Source organism: Betta splendens, chromosome 8 (assembly GCF_900634795.4).
Source record: "Betta splendens chromosome 8, fBetSpl5.4, whole genome shotgun sequence".
In the NCBI taxonomy this organism is placed as follows: Eukaryota; Metazoa; Chordata; class Actinopteri; order Anabantiformes; family Osphronemidae; genus Betta; species Betta splendens.
This window is the reverse complement of record NC_040888.2, coordinates 13910953-13933173: the sequence shown is the minus strand read 5'-3', so window position 1 is coordinate 13933173 and position 22221 is coordinate 13910953. Positions and strand designations below refer to the sequence as shown.

The following is a 22221-nucleotide window of genomic DNA, read 5'->3' as shown; positions in this document are numbered from 1 at the left end:
GAGCCTGGAACTATGCACCAAAGTTAAGTTATTAATTTAAAGTTTCACAGTATGACATGGTAGTTTTAAATACTAATAAATGCTTAATTTTACAGTAAAAGTATACAGATCTTTATTAGGCGACAGTTTTTCTATATATGCAATAGTTTGTTTCGTATTTTTCAATATTTTGAACAGACCAGACGTGTCGCTATGAAAAGAGAAAGTCGCGACGAGCGTGTTTTGTGCTCTGCTGTAAAGCGCGTAATACGGGCGCAAGACGTTTCTGAAGCGCGGCTGGCTGAACGACGGATGAACGAACGACGGCTCACTTGACCGCAGTCAGGCTAGCCCTAGCGGTCGCTGAAAACGCGACCATAACCTAGTCTGTTTGATAATAGCGCTGAGCTGCTGGATGAGACTCCACACGGAAAACTCACGAGACTGCCTTCATGGGACGCTCGTGCGGTGGATTATGTGACACGATGGCCAGCTAGCGAGCAATCAAGGCTAGCTGCAGCTAGCTGGTAGCTAACAACCCCGCTGGCCCCAAGAGCCGGGGCAGCAGCTCCGGGGACGAGCAATTCAACTCGGCTTTTTCGCCCTTTTAAAATCAGTTTTGAAGCCATGTCATCACTGGTTTATCCGAGCTTGATTTGTAAGTTCGTTTTAATCATTTATCACAGGGAAACATTTTCTGTGATGTATGTAGGTCACTATACCGAACCGATGATAGCTATGTGGGTCACAGACACTGTTGGGTTAACGTATTAGCTGCAACAGCTGGTTAGCAATATAGCTAGCTAGCGAACACTTCTGTCGCGTTCAACGAATATTTAAATGCTTCTGTATATTTTAATCAGTGATCCAGCGTTTTTCGGGTTATGGGGAAAAGGAGTCGGCTAATTCGTTTTTTCACGTTTTGGAACGTCTTTACTCATCATTAGCTAGCCAGATACCGGTAGCTGAATGAACAGAGCAACTGCGCTAACCAGGTTAATGCAGCTTGCTACAAACAAAGGTAGCTTAGCTCGCTGATTAAAACATTTGAGTTTTAAAACCATTGATTGGGTGTAAGAGAAGAGTCGCAGCCTGACTTCATTTGCGGTTTCACCAACATGCTTTATTCTTTTTATTGTTTTTCACACGTTGGTTAAATAGTCGCGCTTCTGTCTGGTTGCGTGGATTATACGTTGACACCATTATTGCTTTTCTTTATCTCGACAGCGAGGTGTCTTGTTTACATCGATGCATCTGATGCTCAGTCTTCCCTATATGCACACACAGGGAACTAAAGGGCCATGCTGAGTGAGAAGCCGTGTTTCCTCCTCGCATAACCGGCCAGCCGTAGCTCGGTGCCGCTCAGAAGAAGTGGACTCTATCGGGGATGGCATTTCACGGCGCAGGCCGGCAGACTGTTTGTGGAGACTTGTTTCCGGGCTCCGAGCTGGGCCACAAGTATTTTTGTGTCAACTCTTCTTGCGGAGCCCCTTCTACGGGCCTCAGCGCCACATCGTGCCTAACCGGACCCACTGCCCCAGCCGGGACCCCTCGTCACCCCACAGCCCTCGGAGGAAGCACCGGCGGCGGCGCAGCGGTGCCTCAGCCCTACAGCAACCCGGCCAGCGAGGTCCCCAGCCCCGCAGAGATGGAGCCGGACCGACCCATAGGTTATGGCGCATTCGGTGTCGTCTGGTACGTGAACAAGACCAAGGCCTGAACCTGTGATGTGCGAGTTTTTACTGTCGCTTACAAATAGTTTGCGTAGCTCCTGATCGTAAAGATATCATTTCCGTTTGGTGTCATTGCACATTAAACCGGCTTCAAACCATCTTCACATGTAATCTCGCACCTTGAACTGAAAAAATATATGACCTAATCTGATATGAAGTATTTAAACGGCTGGCTGTCACTTCTAGAGTGGGCTTTAAATGCAATACACGTTGGAGAGCAGAGCTAGAGAAGATGAGGTTTCTGATTCGTTTTCACCAAACCTACAACCCCCAAATGCTTGCAAAGTTGATTTTTATACATTTGGAAACATTTGCCTTCTGAACAGACCAAAAATCGTTTTGCCATAAATTGATGAATCACTTTTGCTTCACTTTTAATTCTACTTGGATTATCTTGTACAAGGCATGCTACAAAAGTCACGAAACAAGCTCTTACAGGGAAATCTGATTCTTAAAGCCATCATATGACCGCCCATCTCTTACAGGTCAGTAACCGATCCCCGTGACGGTCGGAAGGTGGCTTTGAAGAAGATGCCTAATGTCTTCCAGAACCTGGTGTCCTGTAAAAGGGTCTTCAGAGAGCTGAGGATGCTGTGCTTCTTCAAACATGACAATGTAAGGACTAAGCAAAGGGGCAATGTGGCATTTAAACACATCAAGGATGTTAAAAGGGGACTTAAAGGACTTGATAAGTGTGTGGGTTTTTTTTTCTTCCTGTTCATGAAGGTGTTGTCGGCTCTGGACATCTTGCAACCTCCACAAATTGACTGCTTTGAGGAAATGTATCCTTTTTTTGTATAAAACTGAATCAGCAGTCATAGAGTTCAACATTTGTTTAATATTAACACTAAATGCACTTCCTAGTATTCCCCTTCCCTTCCATACATCAAACTCCTCCTGTTTCTGTCCCAGTTTCTCTTCTTTGACTGTCCTGTACGTCATCTTTTTTTTTTTATTCGCTTAATTTAGCGGCTTGTCTCTGGTCTAAATCCAGCTCATCACTGCAGTCGTGAGCCCAGTTAATATTGAATATTTAATGTGCGTAGTTGAGGTGAGACTGGTTTAAAAAGGAAAAAGCATTAACACTTGTTGTTGAGCAACCGTGTCCAGTTCACAGCTACTGAAAATGAGACCTGTGCTCTGAGATGCATCGTGTTTATGTGGGTTGAGGTCAGTCCACGGGCGAGCTTTTTATTCCCTTGACAAGCCGCCCGCAGCTACGTGATCACAGAACTGATGCAGAGCGACCTCCACAAAGTGATCGTGTCTCCACAGCCTCTCACCACTGACCACATCAAGGTCTTCCTCTATCAGATCCTTCGAGGTGAGGGGCTACTTTCAGGGCTCATGTTGTTGTGTATTGTAACAACATTGTTTAGAAAGACAAAAAAGTGTTCTGGAAAAGTGAGTTTCTCTTAAAAATAACATTACACTCTGTTCCTGCTCAGGGTTGAAGTACCTGCACTCTGCTGGCATTCTGCACAGGGACATCAAACCTGGAAACCTGCTGGTCAACAGTAACTGCCTGCTTAAAGTAAGTTTGTCTCTTGTTGTGTCCCCCATGACCAACAGCGCAACACAATGATGTAACATTTTCTGTGTCTGTGTTAGATTTGTGATTTTGGCCTGGCACGCGTGGAGGAGCCCGACCCATCACGTCACATGACCCAGGAGGTGGTAACTCAGTACTACAGAGCACCTGAGGTGCTGATGGGCTGCCGGCACTACGGCTCAGCCATTGACGTTTGGTCAGTTGGCTGCATTTTTGCAGAACTGCTGGGACGACGCATCCTCTTTCAAGCTCAGAGCCCGATTCAGCAGGTGGGGTTGTCAAGGGAACAGCTCAAATTTTATCTTCAGGGGAAGTTTACTTCTAACAAACTGCTTCAGTATGATCTATATACCTGTTTATTTCTTCCTTCTGGTGAAGGATGCATTAGGTCAGATACAGTTACAAGGAAAATGTCAGTTTCCTGATTCTCTGTATAGATTGGTCATGAAAGATGATTAGGTGTTCACCAAGTCAACAAACACAACATTTCTAGGAGATAAAACTGTAACCCTTGATGATGTTCTTGTTAAACTGGATGTCCTAAGAATATATAGTAGCTGATCTGAAGCAGTTCATTTAGGAACAGTGGTCTTAAGGTATACAGGTCTGAACCACAGAACCATATTGTTTAATGGCTGTGATGGAAAGAAAACATTCATGGTTGTTCACTGTATCGCTTTCTATAACATTGTTCTCTGCTTTAGCTGGATCTGATCACAGATCTGCTAGGAACTCCTCCTCTGTCAGCCCTGGCGTCGGCCTGTGAAGGTGCTAGAGCCCACATCCTGAGGGGGCCGCACAAGCCGGTACGTGACTATATGATCTGCTCTCTCTCAGCAGCCACAAGGTTTGGCCACAGTCTACCTCAGAAGAAATGTTCAGATCTTAAATTGTTAGCTATGAGCCCAACATTAAAAAGTCTGTCAATCAACATGACTGCAATATTATACACTTTTTGTGTACAGTTCAGAAAACAGTATTGTGAATATCATCACCACAGAAGTGGTTAGAAGGAGTTTGCTGGAACAAGGTGTTCCGCAGTGAACAAGAAAGAACAGAGTAGAACAATATAGATGTGAGAAATTTCAAGGCCTGGACTGTTCAGTTATTTGCTGTTGTCACATTTATAGTCTTTGGCAGCCTGAAAGGAACATACACCTAATAACAGAGCAGAGAGTGGGATCTGCACTGAATGACTCAACGTTAATGAGTTTTGGCAGTCGACAAGTGTTCTTGTGTCAAAAACATACATGCATTAAAACCTTTAACAGTGTTAAACTAGTTGCATCAGCTCAGCAAGTCTTCGACATGATGAGAAGAATCATGACTTTGACAAACCTCATCAAAAGAAAAAAAGCTCAGACAAACTAATGAAGTGCATTTTTCCTTGTCTCTTGTTCCTTCCTCAGCCGTCGCTGTCTGTGCTCTACATGCTATCTGACGGAGCCACACACGAGGCTGTGCACCTGCTCTGTCGGATGCTGGTCTTTGATCCGGTAACGCAAATTTGCTTCTTGTCACTGTTGATGGTGAAGCGGTGTTGTTTAGATTAGATAAGGTACAACTTAATGAGGGTAAAACAGAACCACAAAGGATGGTGTGTTCTGTATCAGGTTCAGATGTAGCTTATCGTGCCTTCAAGTATAGGTTTCATATAAAAAGCCAAACCTTGTTGCTGTTTCTGGATCAGTGTTGTTCTCTTCCAGGCTAAAAGGATTTCTGGCAGTGACGCTCTTTCTCACCCATACCTGGACGAAGGTCGCCTGCGGTACCACACCTGCATGTGTCAGTGCTGCTACTCCGTTCCCAGCGGTCGCGTTTACACCAGGGACTTTGAGCCAGTAGCCGAACGTCCATTCAGCCACAGCTACGAGAACAGCCTGCTGTCTGTGTGGCAGGGAAAAGGTAGGCCAATGGGCTGAATTAGAATGTTCTATGTTCATATTGGGAACCGGCTGTAGATTAAAAGTGTCACATTTAAGATAAATGGGGAGAGATACAATTTAAAAACATTGACCAAAGATTTGTTTCCCCCTCAACATCAGAATTAATCCACCGCTTCATAACGGAGCACCAGCAGGGAAAGCGGGTGCCGCTGTGCATCAACCCTCAGAGTGCTGCGTTCAAGACCTTCATCAGGTGAGAAAAAGGGGTTTTAAATGTTTTCCTTTAGTTCGCTACATACTACAAGTCAGTTTGCTTCAGCCAGCTCTGTCACGCATTTTGTGCCTAACGAGATCAGTTGTTTTCCCTCAGGTCCACTGCGTGGCACTCCTCCAAGGTGTCCAGGAAGGAGGAGAGATGAACAGTCCTCCTCTTCAAGATGCGGAGCGACAGCGTGAGGCGGGATTTCATCAGCCATGGCATCTGAAAATACCGAAGAGTTTGGGTCTTTTTCTTTTTTTTTCTCCTCCCCGTGTCTGTCAAACCTGTGGACAGGAAACACAGCCACCAACACTGGTGGGACATCAACTAGCTACCCACCAGAGAACCCTCAAATATTATAGTTTCTTAAATGTTGAAACTATCATTTAATGTTTTGAAATGACCCAAACAGCTGATGCTTACGGTTTTCGGTGCTGAACAAAAAAAAAACAACAACAAAAAAACAAAAATGCTGCTGAAAAGCTTGATGAGAAATAAGAAAGATGAAAAAAAGCTGAACTTGGTACTTGATTGGATTTCCACCTCAGTTTGTAGAGACATTAAGGAATAAGGATTTTAATTGTTTGGTAGAATTGTTGCTTAATTAAGTTTGAAGTCATTCCAGTTCATTCCTGTGCAATATGGTTTAATTTAAAAAGCAAACGGGGAGAGCTGAACTGGCAGGACAATGTTGTTGCCAGACACTCGAGAGCTCCCAGCTCCGATGAGATAAGAAGTTACCATCCGCCAAACTCCCTGCCTCTGGCACCTGCACCAGCCGAGGTGCTCCCGTTCCTTTAAAGAAACATCACTCACTGTGTTTGGATGTGCTGTGCCTCTGTGCGTCTGCGCAGCAGTAATAATGCAATCTAACAGATGTAGCAGGTTTTAACCACAGTTCCCAGGTTTCCTCACTCATATTTACCTTTTGTTGTCGTCATTTTCAGTTTCACTCTTTGATGTGAGCTGTTTGGTGGTGGATCAGTATTTGACCTCCTTTTAGAAAACGAAGGGTCACGTTGTGAAGCGGAGAATGGAGTATAGTTTGGGTGGATCACAAAAAAAACTTCATTCAACAGAGTTGAAGGTTGACCTTTTTTTAATTAAGACAGCAAATTGACTTTCAGTGTGTTTGACAAGATACTTTTCTGCAGATGTAACATTTGGCAACATTCTTTGTTAAATTGAACCTGAACAGCTTATGGATGATTTCACCAACTTACCTCCTCTAACCTTTGACCCTGCCAGTGGACAGAGGAGATATTTTTTTTTTCTTTTAAATTTCTAATTTATTGAGTGTATGTTGAAGAATGTGTGTCTCAGCCCCTCTGGTTTAAAGTGACCTGACCACCTGTGGTGGTTTCTGTTACCTAAAACCCTGAAGAATGGGGGGGTGGGGGCAAAGTAACTGAAGACCACAGACCCCACGTTAGTGCATGTTGGTGATCTGAAAACCTCCCTTCACAACCTTAATGTCATTCCTCCAGTTTCAGTGACTCCTTTTTACCTCGTGCTCACTCCTCATCTCTCACCCCGCCCCTCAGAGAGGATGTTGTCAGTGAAATGCTGCTGTTTCTTCTTTTTTCTTAGTTTGTTGTTAGGCCCTATTCAGTTAAAGGCTCAGGTTTCTTCTCATAGACTGAATTGTATAAAGCCACATAAGGATGCACCAGTATTGATCCCTTGTCAGGGCGATGATCCAGCCGAAATAGCTAATTGCATCAGAATCTGCATAGTGGGAAATCAGATGCTCCTGCTCCCTGTCTGTGGGATGTGAATTACAGTATATCCAAGGTTTCTGTCTGTGGGATGATCTCCTCAGGTGAAAGTGAAGCATAGCAGTGAGATTTCCGTGTGCAGCCCTTAAAATGCAAGTTGTCCAAATTTTGCTGTTTACAGCTTCAAATTGTCCCTGATGCCGATGAACCAAACCTGCAGAGACATGAAGCTTCCTGTTGATAATCACTTGTCAATGTTACAGTCCTTCAATTACTTCAGTGGTGTCTGAGAAGCAGATCTACTGAGATTGCAGACTCTGGATTGTGAGCAACTTGATGATGTGACCTGAAGTCCCCCAGATGATTTCATTGGAGTTTTTGAGCAAAACCCAGATATTTCTAATCAAAGAGAAAATTGAAAAATCTTTACAGGACAATTTTATTGACTTTAATGTCACACATGTCAGTTGTATACAAGCTTCAGTTATTACACATGTTAAAAACAAGGAACCCCTAAAACATCAGTCATCAGTTTGTTGGTCTCTTGGATTGATTACAAATGTTGCTCGTGATCACCTGCAAACCCACAGACCAACATCTGGAAGCTTCCCGTCTCTGAAAGTGGATGTTCATACTAATAAACCGATGAGTGTTTTGAGGGGGTGGAATGTATAAAGTGGAATATAACTATCTTAGTAATGTTGAGTAATTGAAATGTTTCAGAATAAAACCTGTTATATCACCTAACTTTGCTTGGGAGGCCCTTCCAGGTTCCATGTGGTCCAGATGCGACGATCCCTTAACTGCAGGAACTTTACTAAGAGCCTTTTATAGGATCTCAGGAACTTTATGAAATGGGTCACTAGTGAAAACGTTGCTGGACGCTCTGCAAACACAACTTAGGAGCTGCGGCCACAAACGCTTGATGTGCTACCGTTATGTCTCTAATCACGCTGTTTGTTTTTAATCCACTTCTGTGTGATGTGGCAGAAACTAAAACTCACCGAAGGAACCATTAGCTCCTGCTTAGTTCTGGATCATGTGTTAGAAAGCTGGTGAAGCTGTGTTGAGGCCCCTGAGCATCCTCTTTGAGCCCCTAAGAGTTTAACCCCTAGAACCTCAGCTCCTCTTCTACAGGAACACACAGACCAACTTGTATATCTGCATGTGTATATTTATTACCCCCTGGAGAGCATTTGGGTTTGAATGCTGTGCAATGATTGAGTTTATTAACGATTGCGGAAAAAAAAAAAAAAAAAAAAAACGTACATTTTGTGGTAATTTTTATTTAATTAATCTTAGGAAGTGACTTTGTTTTATTGCTTTGTTTTTGTTGTGATCTAATTAGACCTTTTAGAGTCAGAGATGCAAAGGTTTTGATAATTGTTCTGTACATTATCAGCACTGAGACGTGGCCATTTTGAGTGACACACTTAGTTTTAATAAAGTGATTAGTGTGTTTGATGGTGTTACTTCGAGGCACATCTTGACATCTATTGAACAGTTAATCAAAACCTTTCGTTTCGTTATTTACATTAAAATTCTTTGTTTCAATTTGATTTTCTTTTTTTATTGCTGTTGTGTTAGTAGAGCTCCTTCCAGGTTAGGAACAGTTTTTGAACTAGATGACCTGTGTTTGGTCTCTTTCCTCCCCTGCACTCTGTTCTGAGATCAGCTGACGAGTGTGTCTCAAGTCTCTCAAGGCTGGTCATCTGTAGAGATTAGACTTGTTTTCTTCTATGAAAAAAAAACTTGATGTTTATTATATATACATATATATAAATATATATATGAAACTGATGTTTTGAACATGTTTTTGTCTTTGTTTTAGCAAAAAGTTTGGGTTTTTTTTGACTTGTGTTTTCAACAAATACTTGAATTTCTTAAAAAAATGTTTAGACCTGAAGTAGTGAATGATAAATAAATGGACACTGGATAATATTCCTCTTCTTTGTTGAGCAGTCAGTACTTTTCTCACCAGGATTTACAACAGACACAGAAAACATTAATGCACATTGTTATTGTTTTCATTTATTGCAGTATTAAGTCACATTTGAACTTGGTTTTAATGAGTTTAATTTTATATTTAATATGAAATTGTGTAATCCAGATTCTACAAACCGTTTCCATTTGTCCTAATTTTCTTTCACTTTCGCTTAAAGCCACAGCTTAGTAATTTTACCATGAAGAGGTTCTATTAAAGCATTTAGATTCATATTTATTGTCATTATACATGTAAATAAATACTTAAGAACAAAATGCAGTTCAGCATCCAACCAGAAGTACAATAAGCAGAAAGTTCAGGATAAACAATGTATATAGTAACTGCTGAGATTTCAGCATTTCAACAGCTGTGGGAAAGAAGCTTGTATATTAGCACGTGAAGACAGAAGAAAGAGACTTTATTCACAAGGGGAAACTCACAGTGTTACTTAAACTAGAAGTTACATTTCAGTTGCTTAGAGAATGAAAACGTGTTAAGCCCATGTCCAGTTCCTGCTTTGACTCCACCCTGCTGATCCCCTATGCTGAGCTCCTACAACCTGCCCTTGTTTAACAGACGAGGCACGCAGGGTAGAACACACACACACAAATATCTCTGCTCCACTCATTCACACACACGAGCGAACCCATGGGCCATGCTGTACCTCGTGGCTGCCGGCTCCCTCGTCTTCCCTGGACTGTTTCTGCTGTCCAAACAGATGCTGAAGCGCATGATGGGATGGAGCGAGGGGGATGCTGCCATTGTGTCCACAAGGTAAGAAATAGCACCAGAACACTTGAATAGCTGAGAGGACGCTGGTATTAAGCGTTTGAGCAGCGGCTCCTGATTATGTTAAAAATCAGCATTTGGTACTGAAACAGATTTACAGAGGTGAAAAAAGTTTCCTTACGCTCTATTTAGGTTCTGTTACAAACTGCTCAGCACATATTTGACACATGATGTTTCAGACAGATGTAACTGTTTCACTTGTCTCAGATTGGTGTCGTCCATTCAAGCCATAATGGCCTCATCAGCCGGGTGCATCATCATCACGTCTTGCCGGGACGTCATAGAGGACAGGTAAGCAACAAGTGTAAAAGCAGCAATACTCCAGTATAAAAATATCCTCCTTCCAGATAAACGTGTTATAATATAACAGTAAACATAGGACAGTCAGAAATGTTGTCTACAGACAAATATATATGAAGCTTTTATTCTTGTCCAGTACATAAAGTTTTTTAGCTATGCAACCTGTGTTCATAGTCGCCAGATGATAATAATAATTGATAATTAATAATTAAAAACAATTAGCAATGCAATGCATCAAGCAAATGTTATTGGAGTATTCCCTGTCAGTCATTTCATTCAGCATCATGTTAATACATTTTGATTTGCCTCTGTTTACATAAACACACTGTGGCCTGGTTCTTGTAACAAAACCTTAGTCTACAATCTAATTAACAATCTGAGCCTAATTCGTCTGCTGAGCCGAGCAGCAGTGCAGCTATTTCAGACGCAGAGCACTAATCCTCCGCATGGAGGATGATGGGAGGTGAAATGATGAGGCAGGTGACAGATGGGTGATTGTGGGTTCAGCAAATCCCTGATTTCCTCAACCAGCTCCTTCATTTCCCAGTCAAAGCGGAGAGGAAGTTTGTCCGAGCACTGAGGCGCATTTGTTTATCAAATCACACCCAGACACAGCGAATGTGCAACACTGGGAGCATTTGTTTGTGCTATTTCATGCTCTTATAAGCCACATGCTCTCTCTTTAGCGCATTATTTCCAGATTCATCACTCCTCCATTAATTAGCGGGTCTAAGGTGTCTGGTGAAAACCTGCCACTCATTGCCTGGTTTCCTCCTCAGACACTGGCTGACCGACAGCTACATCCTCTTTGCCACACCTTACTTTGCCTACGACATCTACGCCATGTTCCTGTGTTACTGGCACAAGCAGCAGGTCAAAGGTCACGAGGAGGAGAAGGGCGGTGCCAGGTCCCTGGGAGTGGCCGTGGGGGGTTACCTGCGTCAGGAGCTGTTCATGGTGCTACATCACGTCTTCATGGTGGCCTTCTGCTGCCCGGCCTCATTGGTAAATATGGCAAGCATGCGAATGCCTTCACATTATCATCTAGGTTTAAAATGTTTGAGTTTACCTGTGTGGAGCCTCTGACATATACTGGTTGTATCCTTGATCTTTAGTACATAATAAGTACAGTTATTAATGCAGAAAAATACAGATGTGATATGTATTTCTACAAACTACAAATACACAATATAACATATATTTTTATATCTTTATTGTCAGTTATAAGCGGTTTATTGACCTATTTCACCATTCGAGGAAATAATGGAAAAATGAATAAAGAACATATCATTTTTTTTCCTCCAACATTTCTCATTTGATTTGCTCCTTCCGTGTGACAGCTCTGGAGGCAGGGCAAAGGCGACTACTTCCAGGGCATTTTGTTTCTAGCTGAGCTGAGCACCCCGTCCGTCTCTTTGGGGAAGGTCCTGATACAGGTAAGCGTGATGACGGTGGACAAGTCCTGTTTAAGCAGCTGGAGCATGCAGAGCTAAGCTAAATGCAGGAGGCAGACGTCACCGACTCCGCTGTTCGTCCTGACTATGATAAATTCATCCTTTCATCAATGACTGACTCTGACGCTTCATCTCACCAGTATAAGAAGCAGAACACGGTCCTGCACAAGGTGAACGGAGTCCTCATGCTGCTCACGTTCTTCAGCTGTCGAGTGCTGCTCTTCCCCTACCTGTACTACGCCTACAGCAGGTAACATCCCTGTCTGTCCATCTGTGATCCCTTCAGACCTCCTTTTATGTTTGGACTGAGCTCTCTGCCTATGTCTGCCACAGCTACGCGTCCATCCCGGTGTACGCAGTGCCTCTTGTGGCTCCGTGGCAGTGTAACCTGGGAGCTGCTCTGCTCTGGCCTCTCCAGCTCTACTGGTTCACACTGATCTGCAGAGGAGCCCTTCGCCTGTTCAGAGGACGCCCAAAGCCGGCGCTGTCAGAGCCCGAGTCATGGCGTCACAACACATGACATGAGTCGACTAGACGCTGCTGCCAAAAGTGAGGAAAAGTTCAAGAAGAGTTCTCTGAGTGCAGTGAAAAAGAACCAGAAGATGTGTCCTTGTTTGGTGAAGAAGCAGTTGTGGTCAAGCACTGACCCAACTTCAAATGGTGAATTCATTCAGGTCATTAAGCAAACAGTGTGTGTCTATTATTAGGTAGACAAACTGGAACTCAAATGACCAAGTATGTTCAAAAGATAAAAAGCCTTTTCTAGGAGCAACTCACTCACGATCATTTCAGAGTTCTCTACCTCAGCTGTTTACTTATACACAGACACATGAACCGAGGGTCTGATACTGTCAATGCTTTGTATACTTTATATAGTGGGGATGTATACTGTTTGCTTTTCTGTTTTTCTGTTTTTATGAGACCTAAGTGTCGGTCTCGTGAACGCACCCTTTTAATAATCAGGAGTCACAACCAAACAGTTGTCGTCGTTTCTGCTCCTCCAAATGTTTTTATTTGTTATTTGATTTGTTTTGTATGTTCATCTTTTGATCCCGGACCTTAAGGGCCACTCCACCACCCCACCCCCATCTACCGGGGATGACAATTTATGACCTTTATTTGCAATTTCATTAGCAGACAAATAGCTGCCTAACTTTTCTTCTATTATCTTGGCTCGTTTAATTTAACACCCTTCTCCCATCCACACCTTTTTAATTGTCTAATAATTTTAATGTTTATTTTCCTTGCTTTGTTTAGCTCCTAACATTTTCACATAAGCAGGTTATCATATAGTGTGAGCATGTCTGCCTCACACATTGTTTCTCAGGTACAGTAAATAAAATGAAGTTTGGTTTGACTTCAGGACTATTCTCTTATTTGACTCATTTTTAGCATTTAACGCTTCAAACCCACAGTAATATACAAAGGGTCAGGTACAATACATAAAAGAAACAAGGTTGTAAAATATAGCTTGACTGTTTATGAACATAATTTAATGTTAACTGTAGTACTTTGCATAATTCTGCTACATTTCTAAAAAAGTGATGCTTTGTGCTTCACAGTCACAGTGTGTTTTCTCTGATTTGTTCTGTGGTTTATGAAATACAGTCTCAGCTACACCTTGTATCTGCCTTAACAAGGACACTGTCATACTTTAACAGTTGATCTGAACGTCCATCCATCCAGTCCTGCTGTTGGTTTTCTCCCTCCATTCCATGACCTACGTGTCTGTCATTAACAGCTGATTTGTAAGTATTTTCCTGCTGATCAAGTCTTTGGTGGCTGGAAACAAGTCAGAACAGAGATGTCAACAATGTTTTTTATTTATATTGCCTTGATTAAAGCTGACACAGTAGAACTGTTACTTATCAGCATTGTATTTATCAGAAGCTTAATTAAAACTAAAGTCATGCCTTTGGAACGTCTACAGAGTTTTCACCAAAGGCTTAAGAACCAGGACGGAAGGAGAATGCAGAGGTCACAAACTGGTCCTGACCTTTTAAATTAGCTCTTTGAACGCTTTATATTTAACGGACTCTGTGATGATCTATTTAATTTTAACAGCAGGAAACATATGAAATAACTTCATCCATAAATGTGTAATTTATTCCTCCATTAATTTTTCTAACCACTGTACAGGTCATATGTGACAATGTATTACTATGGACTAACCACCTCTTAGTTCAAAACTTGGCTTAGCCAAACTTAGTTCAAAACTTACATTTACCAGCTTGTGTACAAGCTCTGTAATTTTGATGCTTTTAATAACTAAAGATCATATCTTGTACTTTTAAAATTCTGTACTTGTTTTTGTCCCTGAAGAAGGTTGGAGGAACAGCCTGAATGCTGCACTGGGCAACTATGGAACCAGCAGTAGCCTTGTTTTTCATGGTGCCACAGGAAGAGCGACATCAGCGGCTCTGGACAACCCTAACCCACAACATTATGATGTAGTGGTCAACTGATTTGTATCTGATCATATCTGTAAATTACAAACAAAGCTCTAATTTGCCAAAAAGCCATACAGTGCATTTAAATATCTAACTGCATACTGCTGAAAATCCTCAGCTGCGAACACCACTAATAAGAGAGAGTGCTGGATCTTTTTTAAATCTTTTTCTGACATCATTGGGAGGACGGAGCAGAGGCTCTGATCCCAAACTGCAGCTTGTTTGTATAAAAACAGACCATTGTGTTTGGGTGTTTAAGATGTGTTCCATTGGATTGTGTTTAATTGATTATTGATTGTGGTTGCGTGCGTGTCTTCCACTAGTTTTAAGAGAATTGATCGAAAGGTGGGGTGGCACGGCAGTGCGGTGGGTAGCACCGTTGCCTCACAGCAAGAAGGTTCTAGGTTCGTTTCCGGAGGCAGGCCTTTCTGTGTGGAGTTTGCACGTTCTCCCCGTGCTTGCGTGGGTTCTCTCCGGGTTCTCCGGCTTCCTCCCAAAGACGTGCATTAGGTTGATTGGACTCTCTCCCGTACATTTGAGTGTGTGTGTGTGAATGGTTGTATGTCTCTCTGTTGCCCTGCGATGGACTGGCGACCCGTCCAGGGTGTACCCTGCCTCTCGCCCATAGCCAGCTGGGTTAGGCTCCAGCACGCCCGTGACCCCGCATTAGGGAACAAGCGGCTTAGACAATGGATGGATCTAAAGGTGACTGTATTTGGATGAATCTTGCCTCTTTTTTCCAAAATTATCACCAATAAGAGGCTGCAGAAAGGTTTAATCAGGAAGTTAGAGCATCTGAAGTTGTGGAACTTAATAACTGTATTTGAAGTTTAGCAGTAGGAAAAGTATGAGAATTTACAAAAATGCAACTGAGACAATTAAAGTTAAAAGACTTGAAGCTGCTTAAAATAAACAATAATCAAACACTCCACTGTTTTACCTCTTTGGTTGTCATCTAATTCATTACTGTAGATCATTATTTTTCAGGTCAAACATATCCAATCATAATCACATCACATAGTGGAGTGCAGAGGTCTAAGGGAACATGAAACCTGAAGAAGTGTGAAAAAAATAGAGAAAAACAAATATATAAATAAACAGTGTTAAGGGAGAATTTGAAAAAAGTTAACACAAAATTAAAACTCTAATTGGACGTCTTCTGAGAATAACACTGTTAAAAATTAGTAAGTCAGGTAAGATCAAAGGAATTAGATACTAGGGATGAGATTAGTTATTAGACCTGCCTAAAGTTTAATTTCAGGTGTAAATTCCTGCCATCTAAGTTACTGCACAACAGAGCAGGGAAATCTTTGCAGGGGCTGAGACGAATGAGGAACGAGGTTGTGGTGAGACATGAGCAGGTGGAGGAGGTGTCAGAGTCCTCACTGAAGGCCAAAGGAAAATCTGGGGTTACAAGGGTCCTCGGAGCAGGGCGACTGAGCTCATGATGGAGAGCTGAGATTTTGCTATCCAACGAGGATCCAGCCTGAAAACACTGGACATTACCAGCTCAGAAAGAGCTTAATTTGATTATAATTTTGACAGCAACAGTGGAGAGGAAACCCTCCCTCTCTAACTAGAAAGAAACCGTCATCAGAACCAGGGGAGAGAGAGACAGAATCAATAGAAGCACAGGCAGGATGGTCATTGTTGTCTGCTGAAGAAAAAAAAAAACATTTGCAGCAATAATTCTGTCAATGATGAAAGTAATTATAGGTTGGTGACTGCTGTTAGGGTTTAATTTTCAAGGCAAAGTTCTGCATTCACCCTCTGTTTTGCTGTTGAATTTTTTCTTTCTGGTGATAGTGGTTAATAGTGGTTAAAAGCGATTGACTTGTGGTTGGTGAGTGATGGCACCTGACACATTTTTGCATTTGCTTATAGAAGACTCTCCTTCATACAAATCTTCAATCAGCATTAGTCTTCAGATTTTTAAACAGGTGCCAGGTCTGTTGTTCTTTACCAGCATGGATGCAGGAGGTCTAAAGCAGAAACTGAGTATTAATAGTGTCTTATCCTAATAGGTTTGGCTGTATGTTGGTTTACATGCATTTTCTGTAACATTTACAGTATTTCAGTTTTCAGCCACAGTTTGAAAAAATGATCGTCATGGATTCAATAAAAATTGCACCAAAGCATTTCTTCAGTTGAATCCAATTCTTTGTAACTGCTTATGTCAAATTAACCTTTTATGCAGAGTTATTTAGTTACTCCACTGTTGTGCAACCCTGAAGGGATAAGGTAAGGTCTGAAGGGGATGCAAACCCCAGAGGAAGCTCATGTGGAGCCCAAAGGGTCACATGGTGTTTGAAACCATCAAAACAGTGGTGCAGCTCTGGCTTTGATTCTCAATGTCTATGAGAAAACATTACTGTAGTAAGCTCCATGGAAACAAGACCAGGTCTGTTCACATGGCTCAAAAGGCCGGTGTTGAAACACATCACATAAGCTGGTAGCTTAACATGGGTTGAACTATGACTTTCTACCTGTAATCATCATTTGGGTGAAAAACATTTATTGTACAGTTTGAGAAGGCGTCAATGATAGAGGACTCTCCCACTGAGATTGTTAAATTCAGTAGTTTGTGGCAAGAAACAGAGAGAGGTAAGTGTGTGCTGACAGCACGCGCCTCTGTGACTGTAAAAGACTAGTGAAGTGTCTGGATGTGACTTGCTACATGCTTGTTCGTCTACAAGGTGCAGTCCTTGTTGAAGATGGCTCCTGCTGCAAAGAGAGAGATGCCCCCAAAGCAGGATTTTTAGTCTTGCAAAACAAGTGTGATAACATAAGGGTGGTGCTTACTCAGGAATGCAACGTTTCTCTGCACAGCTGAAGGCCCTGACTGTGGCACACGAAGTAGCAGAAGCCGATTTTACTCTCTATCTGCTGACCTCCAGCTCTTATAACCTTCCACAGATCATGTCAGTATGAGAGGAGGGTGTGGCTGTCAACGTGCTTCACCTGTGTGCAGCAAATAAGCCCACAGTTGCTAATCATCCCCAGTGTTCTATGGCTCTGTAGGATGGTTTGTGTGTGAAAGCAGAGGACTCATCACAAGGGTCAGGAGCAGGTTTAGTGAGCCTGGTCAACATTATTTTTTTTACTGTACATTTTAGGGACCTTGTTAGTTTTTCAGCTGAAAAGCTGTTTAGTTAGTTTGTGCTATCTAAGGGCAAACAGACATACGAGAGAGGTTTGTGTAAAGAGGAGAAGGGTAGTTTGGTCCTCAGAGCGGTGATGAAACAGATGTTATGGATGCAGCTGTTAAACAGAGGAGTGAAGAAGTAACCAATTTCATCTGTCTGACTGGATTCACTGGATGGAGATGAAGATGAGGAACTAGAGAAGTGACAGATATCCTTCATGGACTTGTATTCTCAAACATACACACATTCATATGCATGAAGAATAAACAATCACTAATCAGTCTTTAATTTGATTCTGATTAAATCATGTTACTGTGACTTAATTCTTATAGCTGTCGTTAATGATTAAAGTAATCATTGATGTGTGTATCGCTTTTCTTGTGCGTGTTATCTGTCCTTTTTACTCTCACTTCTCAGGTTCATTAAGGAAAGGGAACTGATGGTCACACACACACACACACACACACGCACACGCACACGCACACGCTTCTGTATCTCTGCGTTCAAAAATCATTTTGACCCAAGATTTAGAGTAAATTCAGATACATTTATTTGAACTGTATTACTGCCTCTGTGTGAATTCCTCTCAGCAAATTATCTCAGTCCAACAACTAAACTAGGAATAGAACTCCTTCCTGAATATAAGACAACTGGGATCATTATTCAGTTAGTGGTGGAATTACTCTGTTTCTGTAGTATCTGGAATTACTGCTATTTGTCACTCAGGTCTTGCATTAGAGTTAAATGCTGTCTTTAGATCAGGCAGGTCGTTATAGTAGAGGTTGGCCGTGTTAGAACGTCTTAAACAGGTAAACAACAGTGAACCGAAAACGTCCTAAAACCTTTTATTTAGCTGTTAAAAATCATTATCATCATCATCAAGTCACTGTTCATAGCTTTACAACATATGGTGACAGCATATCAGCAGCAACAGTTTTAGACATTATAACAAAACAGTACCAGAGAATCAATTTATTCTAAATAAAAATATTTAAATGAGCATAAATACAGGAAGTAAATTAAGAAAGGTCAGGCTACTTAAAAACACAATTACTTAATTTATAAAATTAAATTTCCAAAGTAATGAGGAAAACAAAGACATGAACACTGATATTTTTAGGCATTGTTTAATACAAAAGGGGAACTTATAAACTTGTGTTATGTCAGATATGTGTATATTGTGTTACTGATTTTTAACTTTAAAGTTATATCACGTCATTTTGTTTCAAATTTTGTTTTTACTTAACTTCTGTTGTAATCAAAATTATTAGTAGGATGAATATTGCTTCTAAATAGCCAGATTGTAAAATCTAATTATGTTAAAGAGTCATGTTTCCCAAATGTGTCAAGTTGAATTCACCCATCAATCAATTTCATATTGTCAAATGGCAGTTTGGTAACTACTTAGTTCAAATGTCTGCTCTTCTCATCATAAGTGAATAGAATTTCAAAGCCCACCTGCAGATCTCATCAAATGTTTAAAAAAAAACAAACATAAGCAGATTAAAAAAAATAAAGAAATATTTGATGGTTGGAAGTCTTACTGCCTGTCTGCAGCTTCATCTTTATAGAACTACATGTAGCCAATGTGTGTACTTATACTGCAAGTGTCTAGTCCTGAGAGATGGGAAGTAATTTTCTCATATACTGTACCTCAGTGCCTGACTTTGATACTTTACTGGAGCATTTGCCTTTTAGATTAGGTTCTGCAGGTCAGCTATAAATTAGAGGAAACTATTTCTCTTTTACTCCACTTCTGATATGTAACTGCTTTAGATACTTTGTAAATTCACCACACAATACAAAAACAGTTTTGTAATGGTAGGCTGTATTTTCACTCATGACATTATTTACATTGTAGCAGTCCAGCAGCAGACTATAATAAGTGAATTATTGCAATTACTCAGAGTTGCTTTATATTCTTTAACTGTACTTGATTCTTTGCAAACTAAATGGATGGATTTTTTGTGATGACTTGTTGGACCTGAGCCCTTAGTCTGTAACAGGAAGGTGACAGAGCAAAGGCTTACTTAAGTAATGTGAGTGTTTTAAATCCATAATTCATAGCTGTCCAGTGTGAACTAAAATACCATTATCATAATAATTATTATTATTTCTGTAGAAGAAATATAGCCTAGCATTTTTCATTGCATCTTAAGCTATATTTATCAAACTATTTCAGGTTTACATTTTTTTTCACAAGTACATTTTACTGCTGCAGGTACTAAATCTATATCTCCATTAGCTCTTTATAATAGAAAGACTCAATGTGCCTAGAGTTTAATCCCAGTTCATATTATATGAACCTACGTCTTTATGTATTCTAATCCTTAGAATATGAATATTCTGAGTTCATAGCAAAGCTCCACCTATAAACCACACATTTACTACATTTGACATATTTTAAAATTTCCTTTGATTTAGCTTAAAAAGCAGCACACGACTACTGCAAATACTAAAAATACAACCATGCAAATGAAAAAATGTACTTGTTTCCCTTCCACAGCTAAACTGTTTATAGGACACTTGGCTAAGATGGACAAAGCTAAGCACCTTATTTTACACCACAATATAAATGTCAACTGACTAAACTAAAACTAAAAGCTACTGACCAGACTTAAATAATTTTTTCACTCGACTTGATCAAAAATCAAAACAGAAAACTTTTATTCTGGACTGACATACATTTTTACTGGATCTTTTCTACTGAACAGCTGAAAAGCCCTTTTCCCCGTAAAACGTTTGACTGCGGCCTCTAATTTGGTTACGACTACTAGATGTCACTGTTTAACCTTGGTATTGATTAAAATGCTGCTCTCGAAATGTACAAGCAGGAGAATAATGTCAGTGGAAAAACAAAAGTAAAACAAAATTAAAAGATTGTTTTAGTAGTTTAGTTTTAACAAAGACTTTCCTTAATTAGAATGAGCATCAGCTTAAGCCAAGTTTGCACAGGACAAGCAAGGAATTTGATATGGTCTGACTCCATCTTTTCTCTACTACTACTACTACTACTACTACTAATACTAATACTAATACTTGCTACTTTCTGGCTTTGACTCTCAATGTCTATGAGAAAACATTACTGTAGTAAGCTCCATGGAAACAAGACCATGTCTGTTCACATGGCTCAAAAGGCCGGTGTTGAAACACATGAACAGCTAGTAGCTTAACATGGGTTGAACTATGACTTTCTACCTGTAATCATCATTTGGCTGAAAAACATTTATTGTACAGTTTGAGAAGGCGTCAATGATAGAGGACTCTCCCACTGAGATTGTTAAATTCAGTAGTTTGTGGCAAGAAACAGAGAGAGGTAAGTGTGTGCTGACAGCACGTGCCTCTGTGACTGTAAAAGACTAGTGAAGTGTCTGGATGTGACTTGCTACATGCTTGTTCGCCTACAAGGTGCAGTCCTTGTTGAAGATGGCTCCTGCTGCAAAGAGAGAGATGCCCCCAAAGCAGGATTTTTAGTCTTGCAAGACAAGAGTGATAACATGAGGGTGGTGCTTATTTAGGAATGCAACATTGCTCTGCACAGCTGAAGTCCCTGACTGTGGCACACGAAGTAGCAGAAGCTGATTTTACTCTCTATCTGCTGACCTCCAGCTCTTATAACCTTCCACAGATCATGTCGGTATGAGAGGAGGGTGTGGCTGTCAATGTGCTTTACCTGTGTGCAACAAATAAGCCCACAGTTGCTAATCCTCCTCAGTGTTCTAACTATGGCTCTGTAGGATGGTTTGTGTCTCTCTGCCTCTCAGATATCCGCCCACAGGTTGAAGCTGCAGCTCGAAGGCCAAGCACTGGAGCCATATACCATCTGAAAGCAGATGACTCATCACGAGGGTCAGGAGCAGAAACACTGGAGATCAAGGAGGCTCACAGGGAAACGGCCGAGTGTTGTTGATCTCCATCACATGATGAGCAACATGTTATGTCCACTGTCATCTTTTGTCTCGCCTGGAGTCTGTTAGTTTGGTGTCATCTCCTGTCTGGGTTTGGTAAACATAGTGTGTTTAGTTTGTGTATTTTAGGTGATCAGAGATCACCGTTTCATTTCAGTGCATTGTTCTTGTGTCATTTGTGTGCCTAGTTTGTTTGTTTTGTTCGTTCTGACTGAATAGCTCTCTGCTCGGTGTGTTCATGTTCTGCTCCCACGTTTCCAGGTTGGGTTCTTGTTAGTTTTGCTTAATCACTAACTTACCTATTTATCTGTTTGTAGTTGTTTCTATGCATGTGCCTCCTGATTACATTATTATGAGGGTTGCTTTTGGGTCATCTTCCTTTTCATTAGGTTTAGTGAGCGTGGTCAACATTATATTTTTACTGTACATTTTAGGGACCTTGTTAGTTTTTCAGCTGAAAAGCTGTTAAGTTAGTTTGTGCTATCTAAGAGCAAACAGACATACGAGAGAGGTTTGTGTAAAGAGGAGAAGGGTAGTTTGGTCCTCACAGCGGTGATGAAACAGATGTTATGGATGCAGCTGTTAAACAGCGGAGTGAAGAAGTGACCTATTTCCTTTGTCTGACTGGATTCACTGGATGGAGATGAAGATGAGGAACTAGAGAAGTGACAGATATCCTTCATGGACTTGTATTCTCAAACATACACACATTCATATGCATGAAGAATAAACAATCACTAGTCAGTCTTTAATTTGATTCTGATTAAATCATGTTACTGTGACTTAATTCTTATAGCTGTCGATAATGATTAAAAGTAATAAACATATATGTTCCCAGATGTGTCTATCGTTTTTCTTCTTGTGCGTGTTTTCTGTCCTTTTTACTCTCACTTCTCAGGTTCAGTAAAGAAAGGGAACTGATGGACACACACACGCACACGCGCGCTTCTGTATCTCTGCGTTCAAAAATCATTTTGACCCAAGATTTAGAGTAAGTTCAGATACATTTATTAAAACTGTATTACTGCCTCTGTGTGAATTCCTCTCAGCAAATTATCTCAGT

The 22221-nt window shown here is 41.0% G+C and overlaps 2 protein-coding genes across 2 annotated transcripts; both read left to right on the top strand.

Moving 5' to 3' along the window:
• Nucleotides 1-247: 247 nt before the first annotated feature.
• Nucleotides 248-9070, top strand: LOC114860083 (serine/threonine-protein kinase NLK2-like). Its single transcript, XM_029158371.3, has 12 exons — nt 248-637; nt 1267-1674; nt 2198-2327; nt 2439-2494; nt 2930-3036; nt 3161-3246; nt 3324-3533; nt 3969-4070; nt 4674-4760; nt 4971-5169; nt 5310-5403; nt 5521-9070. The coding sequence occupies exons 2-12, from the start codon at nt 1367-1369 to the stop codon at nt 5567-5569; spliced, it is 1428 nt and encodes a 475-aa protein (XP_029014204.1). The 5' UTR covers nt 248-637; nt 1267-1366; the 3' UTR covers nt 5570-9070.
• Nucleotides 9071-9752: 682 nt separating this feature from the next.
• LOC114860088 (ceramide synthase-like) lies at nt 9753-13011 on the top strand. Its single transcript, XM_029158375.2, has 6 exons — nt 9753-9885; nt 10108-10191; nt 10980-11205; nt 11541-11636; nt 11795-11904; nt 11988-13011. Exons 1-6 carry the CDS (start codon nt 9767-9769, stop codon nt 12172-12174), a joined length of 822 nt encoding a protein of 273 aa, XP_029014208.1. The 5' UTR covers nt 9753-9766; the 3' UTR covers nt 12175-13011.
• Nucleotides 13012-22221: the final 9210 nt, after the last annotated feature.